The following is a 14,059-nucleotide window of genomic DNA, read 5'->3' on the forward strand; positions in this document are numbered from 1 at the left end:
AATCATCATTCATCAGTGACCAGTCTGCCCCTTTCTAAACAGGCTCCGCCTACCAGAGTGCTATCCCTCTCTCTTACCATCTCTCTCTATAATCATCATTCATCAGTGACCAGTCTGCCCCTTTCCAAACAGGCTCCGCCTACTAGAGTGCTTCTCTTCAGTAGCCTGAAAGTAAAAAGTGACAGATGCTTCCAAATTAGTCCTTGTGACATGCCCATTGCACTCTGTCTTTATTTATGTACATCTTGACAATTTGCTTGATCATGAAGAACACTTAAAGGATTTTGTTATACACTGACTCTGTGATCATTTCATAATAACTTTCACTACATTATTTGGCGTGAAATAGAATTTTAATTCATTTCAACAAATTTCTGATATTCAACAGGTGTAATACATCATCAGACCCAATGGAGGATTTAAACAAAAATAGAAAGAACATTAGAAGAAGAGGTGATACTACTAAGCGCTGTGCTTTATGTACATACTGTGATATAAAAGTGTCATTTTCTTTTTATTCTAATGCATAAAACAACACATTAACCCCCCCCCAAAAAAAAAAAAAAAAAAAAAAAATCAATGAACAAAACCATTATGACAACATTTCCTTCCATTAGATTTCTTATGAAGAGATTGTGTATCTGAAAAAAAGAAGAATCTGGCTGAATCATGACAAACATGACTTGTAGTAACTCTACAATTACTGAAAATTCTGTTTGAATACTTACTATGTTGGTTGCCTTTTGTCCCATCAAGAGTCTGGCCTTGTCAACATCCTCTCTGTAAACAAACGAATAGTGTACCACATCAAGCTTTCTGAATACTGTGCACACTACTGTGAAATTGAGGCAATAGCAATTTTTCAAGCTACCTGGGGAAGATGAATTTAGCATGTTTTAAATTCGGCACAATCAAAATAAAAATTGTTTGTGCATTTATTTTTGCGCTAGTTTCACGTTGCCCAAAATGCGGTAAAGATTTCCACTTTTACAGTCACTAAAACATACAAAGCAGAAAATCTAACCATGATTACTATTACTATTAACTAGACATCATCATATTTGGCTTACACTGACTATAGAGGAACATTTACAGTTGCTATCATCTGTAGATTAAAAGACATACTTGCATAAAGCCTGTTTCCCTTGCAAGAAATAACAATCTAATCTATTTGCACAGGGCAAGGGGAAACACTCACCCTTCCTACAGATGTAAATGCAATAATCATTGTAACTTTTTTGTTTCGTTTTTTTTTTTTTTTGTGGCAGAACAATTTACAAATTAAACAGCATGGCAAAGGATTGCACATAGCACATGATTAAGGGTTAATGTAGTATTCTTTACAAAACAAACAAACAAAAACTGTGAGGAATGGATGACATGACAGCCACGATGAGGTCATGGTGACAATGATGATGATGGACATACCTCGCATCACTCGCTGGTGTTGGGTCCTCCTTACCGATCTTGAACCACAACTTCTCCTTGATTGCCTGCAAAGATTGTGGGAAAGATCCGGATTTTGTTGCTCATGGCTTTTGAGAAATTACAGCATTGCTACTTTTTTAAGCTACACTGCCAGGATTTACCATCAGTGTCCATCCTTTAACCTGGGCTTTTAAAAGTCTTCAGAAAATCACATGTAAACAATGTTCACGCTAACAAGAAAATATTCACTTAACTAGAGAAGCACTCTGAGAGCGCAGACCTCCGCCAAGCATGCAGCTCATTTCCACCACTGATATGATCTTGTTTTTCCATAGAGATATCAGTGATTTCCACCAATACTTACTCGTAGCATTGTGTGCTGAAAGTCGCCTGATTTCCCAATATAGAAGCCTTTGTTACGTCATAAACCCTCAGCTGCACGGCACGCCTCGCCCTAGCAGAAACTAGAGCACGCACTTTAGTGCGCGCATGCAAACCTCAATACGCGCAGCCTGAACTCCCAAGTTCATAATCCTTCATAAATTCCCCCAAAATTCTCGGATCACTACCAAAATTTAATCATCTGTTACTTGCATCATTCTAAACCTTTCCTGCAAGTTTCATCCAAATCCGTTGACTACTTTTTGAGTTATTTTGCACAAGGACAAACTAACAAACGAACAAACAAACCAACGGTAACGAAAACATAACCTCCTCCCTTGGTGGAGGTAATAATCACCCTCCAATCCCCTTTCATCTCTCACTGCCACTGGTGACCTGTTGCACACAATGTTAATGGCATTCCACAGGCTGGTCTTGAATTCTACCTTGGCACAAATTTCATCCCAAACAACTCCATATCTGTTTGTTTGTTTTTTAAAGCTGCACAAACCTCAGTGACCTTTCCCCTCCCTTGACCCTTGACCCCTCACCTGTGACACCAGGGCATTCTTGTACTCCTTCTTCATGGCCATGAGGAAATCTAGCCAGGTCCAGGTCCTGTTGTGGTACTCCAGGGAGGGTAGGATCAGGTGGAAGTTGTGTACGTCCTCAATGTTCTTGTCCTTCTCTCCCTGTAGGGGAATTCAATAATGAGAAGTGGGATACAAGCTTTTTAAATGATGGATCGTTTATTGCATCTGCTATATTAATCATTTTCACCACAAACTGCATCATGTATTGCAAAATAATCCGCACTTTGGCAGAAGCCTTGAAGTGTGCACTACTTGTGAGGCAACATTTAGCATCATGACAAATGCAAGATATCATTTTTTTTTTTTTATGCATTATTTACCATTTGCAGATGAAACAAAAACCCAGCTTTTGTGCTTCAAAATAGTTCTAAAATGTGAGTTGGCAATAGATACAACCGATGTAAAAATGTTAATCAGTATAATCAATTTTAAGTATTGTTAAATATACAAGATGTGAACAATAGTTATGATAAAATTATTTCTAGAATAAACCATCCATAGTTATGGTGTATTGAGAAAAATAGTGATATCTCCTTATATTTTAGGCTTTTTCATGGAATTTTAAATGGTAGGCTGTTTTATGATACGTACAACTGACCTACACATGTAATGCATCAAATGTGATATTTTGACATTTTTTAAATCACTGCTCCTTATTGTACACAGTACCTTTAATTCAAAGCTTTAAGATTCAAACAAGGCACCATGGAACTATAAAGAGGTAGCACGCTGAATGAGTCTCACCTTGTAGCTGACTAGAAGGGCAACAGCTGGGATCTTGATGTACAAGAACATGGTGTTCTGGGCAGCTCGCTCCTATAGAGTGGGGGAGAAAAGTAGATTTGAGTGGATGGGGTGGAAATAACTGTAGGTCTGTAGGTAATAGATGACATCCAGGCACTCAGAAAGCAGTGACGTTCCCTTGTACAGATCTCCTTTCACAAGAACATGGTCACAGTTTGGGGAAAAGAAATGATGAAAATCGTGCAATCGCTGGTAAGCGCTTGGCATTTATTTACAGTAATGCAAGAAAAACCTATGTCTGGTTAATTTACATCTCATGCTTTCCATCAAATGTTTTGTAAAGAATTTGTAAGGTCTCACCTTCATCTTGTCGATGTCGTCAGTTTTCTTCAACTTGGACAGCAACTGTTTCCGTTTGGGCTGTAAAAGAGCAAAATATAACATTAAAGGAGCCAAAATCACATTTACGAGGTAGTATTTCTCACATAATCTAGCATAGAAATGTTGTTCAGGTACTGTCCTACTGTACCTCATCAATCAAGTGTGAACTAATAATGCCCATGAGAGAATTAAACCTAAGAGCAAACTAGAACAATACTCAAAAAGGGTGAACAAAATCATAAATTACCACTGTTGGCATGATTCACTCGTAGGCATGAAAATCTACCAGGTACATGTACAGTTGAACCTCTCGTATCCGGACAAGTCGGGACCGGGGCTCATCCGGATAAGGGATTTGGCCGGATACGGGAGACTCAATGCTTTATACATGTACATATACATACACATGTACTGATGTAGCCCATTGTAGTACCACATGTAGTAATGTGTATACTGCAACCTTTTCATTGTTACACTCAGTAACAGACCCCAAAATAGAGGTTCGTGTTTGCAAGAATGAAATCATTTTCTTTTATACATTCTTGGGATCATTTACCTAAATAATTATTAAGAAATGTATCAAGTATATGTAATTCATGTGTGTTTGTGTAGGAGTTCTCAAGGAGTTGGGAATCCCCCTTTCCTCCCGTAATTATTTAAAAAAATCACGGCGAGATTGCGTCCGTATAATAGAGAGATCCGGATATGGCCGGATAAGAGAGGTTCAACTGTATGTGCAAGTATCATTCCATGAAGAAGTTCTGTAAATTCCTACAGGCACATTTCTATATCAGACAAAAAAATGAATCTAATGTGCAGCAGTAATTACACCCGTCAGCTGAACATCTTGAACTACACCACAAGAATTGACAGGTGATTTAACACTGCTTTTGATAAATGCCATCTGCCTCATGGATAGATAACTGTCTAATCTATAATGAAGTAGTATGATGCCTTTATTGGTAGATCATTTCTTGAAAGTGTGCTGGAAAACTTACCAGGAATTTGATTACAAGTTTAATGGATGGCATGCATGACTTTGGACAAGATGCCTCCTCTACCAATGAGAATGCAATCACACTTTTGCTGGCGGAATATCTCTTTTACAGTTTGCCATAAAACATCAACAAGAACTGAGCTGTAGTCTTAACAACTGCCATTTATGATTTCAGCCAAGTGGTAAAGTGTAAGAAAAAGAAGGCACTGATACCTTTGGCGGTTGGACGTCTCTCTGTAGCGTGCCACTCACACTGGACTCATCACTACTGGTAGATCTCATGCTGCCACTCTGTGAGGAAAACAAACACACAGACATACTGAACTAATCTTGATTTAGCATTAATACAAGTAGATGTTTCTCTGTCTTTCTGGGTGCATTCATCAACTCTTTTTTTTCAGCAGAAACAGGTTTTCCAAACAGCTTTCAAGGAATTTTTACGAGTTGATAAACGCAAATCTGTTTTGAAAGCCCTTTCGGAAAGCCTTTTCGAAAGCTGCAAATTTGTGGCTTTCCAAACAGGTTTCCTAAACAGGTTTTCAGAAACCTGTTTGTAAAAGCCTTTTGAAGTTGATAAACACAAAGCTGTTTTGAAACGGCTTTGTAGTATTGTACTGCAGTTACGAACAATGCACGCCTTACATGACCTCTTCTCCTCGGGTCGAATTGCGCAATGCAGCTGTACAGTGACAGGCCAGTTATCGTGTTCGCGAAGAGTTGATAAATGCAACTATTTTGGAAGCCGTTTCTAAAGGGCTTTGGAAACGGCTTTTGAAAGCCGTTTAAACAGGGGAAAGTTGATAAACGCAGCCTCTGTCTCTTATCAATGACATAATCATTAAAACCAAACACAGGCAATGTCATCTTCTGGTATAATCCAATAGCACAGTTTGAACATAAACATCAAAGTTACAATGTAACACATCTTCAATTTTTCTCATGTTTTGGACACCTGTGTCAATTAGAGTATGCATCAGCACATCAAGTTCTAAAATTGACACAAATTCAGCCGTGGCTGAAAACCAGCAGGTTTATGCTGGACCACAGAGGCTGTTTACAGGGATAATAAAAAATTGAAACAACGAAATAACAAGAAAGTGGATTTAATACTTGTCACATGACATGCAGCCGGGCAGAGCTGCTCAGTATGAGTGCACTTTGTTTCCTTAATGTACACTTTACATGCAAGAAAGTCACAGAGCTCTGGAATACAATATAATCTAACAAACCTTGCTCTCTTGGTAGCTCATTCCAAAATCCCAATGCCATGACATGCAAGTGTTTATGGTCTTACTTGTATGCAACTCACACATGTACATTGTAGTTATATGCCCTATTGCCACTTTCTTCATCACTGAAAGAAACTAGATATATCGCTACGGCTACTGATATGCCTCCGCCATAATGCATGGTTCTCCTAATAGGTCTATAGTACAATGTCACAATGTGTGATGACAGTTTCACACAAGTGGCAAAATATTAAAATGACAGGTTTGACACATATGTGCTGAATGTTCACTTTCCTAGAACTAGGTTCAATTGGATGAATGATTAAAATGTCAGAGTGCAGGTATTTGGGGAACTGATGATTTTTACTTGACTTTTGACCCTTTTATAAGTTTATGCATTGAGTAATTTTCAAGGTATTGAGAAAAAGCATAATTTCAGTATCAAATGGGAAAATAGCATTATCTAAACCTGGCCTTTGACCTTTGACCTCACAGTTCCAAAGAGAATCACTGTTAGGTTGAACATGCATAAATATGTAAGTTTCATGATGATACCTTGAGTTACTTTCGAGATATGGAGGAAAAAGTGCAATTTAGCACCTTCACTTGACCTTTTACCTTTTGACCTTTGACCTTTCGGCAAGAAACCTCCCCAAAAATATATATTGGGTAATACATGCCATACATCAAGTTAAAAAAAAAAACAAACCTTCAGGCATATTGCATTTTAAGGAAAGTAGTGATATTTTGAGGAGTTGACCTTGACCTTTGACCCCCCTGACCTTTGACCCATGACCGCCAACTTCCCTAGATAATCATTGCCCATCGGTACAAGCATATATACTAAGTTCCATGAAGATACCTTGAACCATTTGCGAGATATGGAGAAAAACATGAAATTTCAATATTTTTTTTCACAAAATAACCTGTGACCTTTGACCTTTGACCCAGTGACCCTAAAATCCACACCAAAGTATTATCCCCCAAGGATATACCCTCATACCAAGTTTGATGTAAAACCACGACACGGTTCTTGAGATATCGACAAAAACAAAACGGGACGGACGGACGTACGGACGGATGTACGGACGTACGGACGGACGGACGGACGGACGGACGGACGGACGGACGACCCGAAAACATAATGCCTCCGGCCACTTCGTTGCGGAGGCATAAAAAAAAATCTCATACTTCCTAACAGAAAATTCTGATTCCTGGCTATATCCCATCCATCCACATAATTCTTTCCCCACCAACATGAAAGTACATGGAGAAAAGTCTTACCCTCGTGAATGTGTTTGTATCAGTTTCATCCGAGTCGATTTCTTCGATGTAATAGAAAAAGAATACACCGGAAATTAACACAAACCTCATCTTATATAACGTAGGCACACACAATGATTGTAATCTTTGCACTAAAGTTAAATTTCATAGTAGTCCAATCTGTTTTCATCCATTTTATTTTTTTTTGGTGAAATGATGGAGAATTGAGTATCAAATGGCATCAAGGGAAATTTCTATGATTACATTTTACTGCATAATAAATAGGTTTTAAGCCTGCACACTGCATTACTTCATAATTTAGGTACCTTTGTATACTACAGTAGATGTGCATGTGTAAGATTTCAAAAGTGCAAATATTAACATCACGCAGTGAAACCATTATGCATGATGAAGGAGAGAAGGCAAAAACATTCATTTCACACGTACGGTAGTAATGATATAATTCCTTGATAGAAATTTTAAAGCTCACACTCGACAAGAACATACTCAAATGAGTAATACATTTAATGCACAAGTATCTCAAATGTATGGAAATCAAACTTCCTTCATTCAGCACGTCCACTGTCAAAGTTTTTATATCCATTCATAAGATATCAAAAGTTGCTCTTGTGTAAAACTTGACCAAAGACTTCCAAACGCCACACATTTATCTGACCCTTGACCTATGACTCACTCTTGAGGATGTCCTCGTTGGTGGCAGATGACGCGGCGGAGGCAGCCGACGCCCCGTCCGGCTCCATGTGGCGGCCAGGGAAGAAGAAGGCCATGGTCTTTTTGAAGAAGCGATTGGTCAGCTGGATGGTCAGCGGCACCACGTTGACCTCAAAGTTCTCCTGCATAGAGATCCCACCCACTAGGAGAGAAGCAGGAGGAGAACAGTCACTGAAGTCCATTCATTCTCTCCCCTACAACAGAAATACTCATGTCTGGTTCACCCATGGTACAGCATCAATTTGCCTTAAGTGCTGACAATTTGCTGACAATTCTTAAGATGTCTGAGAATTAGAAAAAAATTGTAAAAAATCTTATTTTGACATCAAACTGAGCTAGAAGCTGAGGGAATGAGGCTGGGGAGGGTGGATGTATGAGGTAAGAAGAGGAATAGGTGGAGGAGGAAGGGAGAAGGAGGAGGAAGAGGAAGAAGAGAGGAGGAGGAGGACGAGGAGGAGGACGAGGAGGAGGAGGAGGAAGAGGAAGAGGAGGAAGAGGAGGAGGAGGAGGATAGAAGGAGGAGAGGGGAGGAGGAGAAGAAGACTCGCAGTGGATGAGAGAAAGAAGTGAAGACACTTAAGAAGGCAACAGGACTGTATCGATGAGACCTAACAGTAGTAAGGAAAGAGAAGGATGCTCAGGATAGAGATGAATAGAGGAGGTGTATCCACACCAGCCATCCACCCTAGTGGGCATGAAGGCAGGAAGAGAAGAAAACTTGATCAATTCTAATATACTTTCATGACAAGTCTAGCGGAGGACAAACATAATTATGCCTGTGATAAAGTTCTTGTAGTCAATAATGAAGACCCAACATTGTGCAAAAGACTTTGACTGCCCAGTCTCGGGAGTATGACAAGCTTTTTCAGATTACACAATAGGTGCAAAGGACAAGGCTGACCTGGTGGCTTCCCCCTTGCAATGACCCTGAGAGCTACTTGAGCTGACCGTCCACTGGTGTCTTGTGGTCTGAGCACCTCCTGGACAGTGTAAGAGAACAAAACACTAATGAGTAAGCATAGCACTTGTCATATGCTACACTGTTGAAAAAAAAAATATATATACATACATACATACACATATTTATGTGTTATTTTCCTGACAGAATATTATAGATTATCAAAATGCATTTTTTCTAATAATCAACAGATATAAACATTGTTCTTATTCCAGCGGTCTCTGTATATGCAGCCACAAAGAAAATGACAATGGGATGGTGCCTTGGTTTTATGGAGTCTAATGAACTTATGGATTAATTCAAATAGTACAATATGTACATAAGCTGTGACTTTCACAAACGTGTCAGTTTATCAAATCAGCAATTGATAACTTCAACAGTTATTCATATCATGTTTATATAACGCTACAATTTTATCTCCCATAAATTTTGTGAATTTTTACTGTATTCTTCAGTTTCCAGTAGAGTCTTCTTGACAAAGGGTTTAGACATAGCTCCCCCCCCCCAAAAAAAAAACCCCAAAACCAAACAAAAACAACAAACAAATGCAGAATTACACAGGAGTTACCTACCTTGTAGACGTCATTGGGCAGGAGGTTTGTGATGGTCACATAGCCAAGCTCCATCAGATTCTCGGTGGAGTCGTCAGACTTGGTGTTGCGGCTGTACCTGAGAGGAGAAAGGAAGAGGTCCGCAGTATACACAGAAAAAGTGGCCATCAATTTATTTCTTATTCAACACTGGAAAATGACGATCACTTCATTTCATTACCCTCTTTCAGAGCATTACGGTATCAACAGATCAAGTTGAATGTCATCTGTGGTAAGTGTCATTATCAATGTTTTTGTCACACAGTATGCACACAGTCTAGGAAGGCAAGAGAGACAACATTTTAGAGTCTCACTAATCAGGCTGCATCCCAAGGAGTCAGATAAACGAAGTCTCCTCTTCCTTTATCATTAACATGGCTAATTCTAAGAATTATGAGAAGACAGTGTAAACATTTCATGAAGTCCCTCTTTTATGACACATCATTTTGAACATTTTGGATGTGAGTAATATCACTTGGCACATTGCATTGAAAGAGGCTTATCAACATGAAAATATGCATCACTATTTTTCCCTTTTTTCCCCACCCCTGCATTCAGTCAAAACTTGCTCATTTATTTTTCTTGCATTCTGCTAACTTCCTTTCAAACTTAAGTCATGATGTAAGTTATACAAGTGCATGCAATTGTAGCAATGCAACAGTCTTATACTACTACAGATTGTTGGAATGGGATAGAAATTGTAAAGATTACATAATTCCTCTTCATTGACAGAGGTTTGAGGGTACATCTAGACCTGAGAGGCTACCAGAGCACAGTGAAGGTTAATGAGCAAATTTCTGGGCAAGTTTAGGAGAAGGTTGGGGTTGGGGTTGGGGGGGGGGGGGGGGGGGAGGGGAGAGGAGGTGGTGTCTGTACTTGAAATGTCTGAGTTCGAGGTCAGCGATGCCCAGTTGCCCGTCCTCCTCCGTCAACCTCCACTTGGCCAGACTGAAGCAGACCTCCACCCTCCAAGCGATGCGCACACTCTCCGCTGGTAGGGAAAGACAGGAGTGAGTGGGAGATGAGAAATGACAGTGTGTGTGTGAGTATATCATACAGTATATCAAAAAAAAAATAAAAAATTACAAACAGATTTTCGCATTGATAACTCCCAATATGATTCAACTGTCTAAATGCTACAATGTACTTCAGGGTCTTAGAATATTACATCTTAGCTCTATTTAGCAGAAACACACACACACACACACACACAAATACAACCCTGCCAATTTGGTAGACCTCAAAATGAAAATACAAATATACCTATCTATTGAACAAACAAACCTTAACCATTGAAATCTTTACCAAGACTGGTGCTGAAATATCAACACTACTTGTGCTGGTCACTGCTTTTTCTTCTTTTATTGTTGCATTTTGTTTTACATCTCAATAATAAAATCAGTTTGATGCATTGATTAGTTTTTACCTTGATGGAGCTTTCTTTTCAAGGCCATCTGAAGCTGAATCTCCTTGTAGCAACTAGCAACAGTGAAAAAGGAAAGATATAAATATGCGAAAACATTCAAAACTTCATGGTGTGCTTGTATCTCATCATCTGCTATAAGGAAGATTGTCGAATGGATTTACTCCCATTGTCAATATTGCCATTCCACATCTCATTGTACAATTTTTGTTGTCTCCTATGATGGTCAGATGCATAGTAAATGTTCCAAGTGTAAGGTAAACAATAAATATTGTAATGCACAAATTAGCAACATGCACACTGCATAAACAAACCTTCAGTGCAAACAGCAACTATGCAGCCAAGGGATAACGTATATCCAAGACATATTCCACCCATACTCTGTCTTCACATGTTCAAGCATTTAATCAGTATCCAATGATGTCTGCCAGCAGCTAAAAATTTTCTTTCATCATTGATCCCTCTGACTGTCATCTTGCTAGCGGTACATCACTTCTCGGAAGATAACTAGCAGTATGATCGTTCTTCTCTCAGCACCTACCTGACCATGATGCGGAGGTCTTCGGCAGCGTTCAGGAGCGATTCTTTGGATTCAAACAGCTGCTTCTTCAAGTCTGATACACGTCGCATCAACCTAGAAAAACATACAAATGCAGAAGCACATTTTCTTTTAATGAGTGATTAGGTTTCGATACTGGGGGGGGGGGGGGAAGGGGGGAGCAGAACCTTGCTAAAGACTCTTTTAACCCCATCGAGAACAAGCTGATTTTGATATAACACACACTTTGCATCAACACCTGCTCGAGTATAATCTGAAGTAGTCTTCGACGGGTTAACTTATATGTGAAGTACAAGGGATTGTGAAGATAACAGGACAACACATCCGAAAACAGCTTATGACTTTCACACAGCAAGAGTATGTTGTATATTGATTCCACTTATGATCATGTTTTGGGATAACTCACACACTGAGCATCACACATGGGGTGAGCAGAGGGTTGTTGTGAGAAGGTTGTGATTTTCATATGGATGTACTGCCCCTCTCTAATTTTGTTGTTGTAGTTTTTATGCTGACAACCATAAAAACCATGGTAACCTAGGTGATGGACATGGTGATGAGAATATACTCACACTTGGTCGTTTGGCGAGTCATCCAAGGCTCTGTGAGCATTAAACAAATCCTTCTCTATCTGCCGATTGTGGGAGATGAAATTTCTGAAAGAAATACACACACATTCACACAGAAAAATAGTGTGACTTTATAGTAGCTGGTATTTCACATCAGGCCTAGCCATGTGTAGTCAGGTCTCCTTACTATAAAGTAGTATATTCATATTGAGATTGAATACATAACTGAAATATTCAAGTATACTCAAACAGTATGTTAGGTTGACATGTAGCAGAGATGGCAACAGATGGATACAGCACTGACTGTCAATTAATTCCATCTCAATTGGTTAACAGATATTTCTTAGCATTAGCATTTTTTTTTTCTTTAGTTAAATTCAATATCTGGTAGGTACTCTTACTGATATCTGTTTTTGATCAAAATGAATATGTCACCACAATTTGCTTTGCAATGAACTGATGATACAGACTTTGACAATTGTGCCCATTTCGAATGGACAGATTTGTGAATGCATTAAGGAATGTTATTTCCCCACTCAGGGGATGAAAGTGGACGGAAATGAGGTACAGGACCAGACAGGGCATGGCCTCTATCACCCCCTTCCCCTCCCCCCCCCCCCCCCCCCCCCCATATGAGGGAGGGTCATCGCACTGATGGTTCTGTGAGCTGAGGTTCCCAGAGCCACACCTGAGTGAGTTTTGTAGCTGCATGATTGGTCCCTTCTGGTCCTCCATGGTGTTCAGCTGCAGGGCGAACCTCATGTGCTGCATTCTGGCCATGGCTTCCTGCACAACAAACACAAAGCCAGACCAGAATAAAAAGTCTGTCTGCAGTCCAGTGTGAACATGGGTCAATCCTTGACACTTAACCAGTGAGGTATCCAGCAGGTTAAAATCTGATGTGTTCACACACATGTCAGATTTTAGTTTTACAAAACGATCCCTCTGAGAGTAAGTGTAGTATGAACAAAGGACAATCTCAAATAATGGAGCTGAAAGAGATCTGCCGATTCCTAAGACCCCCCAAACACTTTGGTCCAACTCAAGTTATTGTGTCTCCATTCACGTTGGAATAATTCAGGACATGAGTCTGACACAGTGCAAGAATACAGAGATCATGCAGACTTGCAATTACATTGTATAACAATTGCACACTGCAGGCAAGGAACATAATCACAGTTGCTTACATTCAAGCAGTGGACACATCAATCTTTCTTTTTTTCCATTTCTTCTTTAAATATCAAACACACACAAGGCTTACTAAATCTATTTTCTGGTACACAGACATCTATACAACTGCCATTACCCATTGATGATCATAAATGATCTTCACAATAACAATGAAGAAAGAGAAAACTTCAAGATGTTGGACTCGCCTTTCTTTTTGGCTCTACATAGAGCAGTAAGTTGTTGATGATGTCCATGATCATGGAGTACTGGGCTGAGTTGGTGCAGATGTCGAGGTCGTGGTGGACCACGGTGATGGAGTCGATGGCCTCCTCGCGACCCAGTGGGTCATCATCGTCGCCATCGTCCTAGGAAAAAACATTGTTACATCATTGTGATGTAATACCATGACTGAAACCTTTGGTGCACTCAGGTCATCATGACCCTCCCTCCCTATCCACAATCCTGTGTAAATTGTGTGAATTTGTAATACCTGAATGAATACACATTTCTCAGGCAGAACCCACAAACCATCTTTCTTCACTTCTATTTCCTTAGAATCTTGAACTCTAATGTAATTCATACTGAACACTCTATTCTTTACCTACGACTAAAAGTTTCACTATATCATACATTATATTTTCATTAAAAAATGTCATTATCGACAAAATGTCAAATTTCAATCACAAGATGTCATAAATACAGTCATATTTCCAGCTATACTACTACACAAATTTTATTCATTATTCTTTTGCCTAGCCTCAGAACTAAAACAAATGAATATTTAAAACTTCCCCACATCTCATAGGATCTCTGAATCACATTAGGAAGCTAATGCATATCATTTGATGCATAAAGTAATGTACTGGTAGTTGTCCTACAGTTCTCCATTCAGTTAATTCATCTGATTGATTAATGCTGAAAGGCGATTTTTTAATGAAATTTTCAAGAAAAAATATAAACCAGTCTTGCAAATTAATGCCATTATCTGGTTGCACAGCAGCATCATTCCCTGTTCTGACTGCCTACGGAATCCTCGGTAGTA

General features: G+C 39.3%; 1 protein-coding gene across 1 annotated transcript in view; it reads right to left on the reverse strand.

Moving 5' to 3' along the window:
• Positions 1-14,059, reverse strand: part of LOC139717889 (bridge-like lipid transfer protein family member 2) — a 61,461-nt gene continuing 47,402 nt past the window's right edge. Inside the window, exons 48-64 of the mRNA XM_071629377.1 lie at positions 13,224-13,382; positions 12,536-12,633; positions 11,851-11,934; positions 11,261-11,353; positions 10,723-10,775; positions 10,173-10,287; positions 9,279-9,375; positions 8,650-8,728; positions 7,711-7,890; positions 7,038-7,078; positions 4,738-4,815; positions 3,507-3,566; positions 3,147-3,218; positions 2,361-2,501; positions 1,429-1,493; positions 729-780; positions 1-165 (exon numbers count right to left, since the gene is read on the reverse strand). Coding sequence (XP_071485478.1) covers positions 103-165; positions 729-780; positions 1,429-1,493; positions 2,361-2,501; positions 3,147-3,218; positions 3,507-3,566; positions 4,738-4,815; positions 7,038-7,078; positions 7,711-7,890; positions 8,650-8,728; positions 9,279-9,375; positions 10,173-10,287; positions 10,723-10,775; positions 11,261-11,353; positions 11,851-11,934; positions 12,536-12,633; positions 13,224-13,382 — 1,530 coding nt within the window. The 3' untranslated portion in view covers positions 1-102. The remainder of the gene's footprint in view (positions 166-728; positions 781-1,428; positions 1,494-2,360; positions 2,502-3,146; positions 3,219-3,506; positions 3,567-4,737; positions 4,816-7,037; positions 7,079-7,710; positions 7,891-8,649; positions 8,729-9,278; positions 9,376-10,172; positions 10,288-10,722; positions 10,776-11,260; positions 11,354-11,850; positions 11,935-12,535; positions 12,634-13,223; positions 13,383-14,059) is intronic.

Source organism: Diadema antillarum, unplaced genomic scaffold (genome assembly GCF_040938485.1).
Source record: "Diadema antillarum isolate AM-2024a unplaced genomic scaffold, OU_Dant_1.0 scf00000084, whole genome shotgun sequence".
In the NCBI taxonomy this organism is placed as follows: domain Eukaryota; kingdom Metazoa; phylum Echinodermata; class Echinoidea; order Diadematoida; family Diadematidae; genus Diadema; species Diadema antillarum.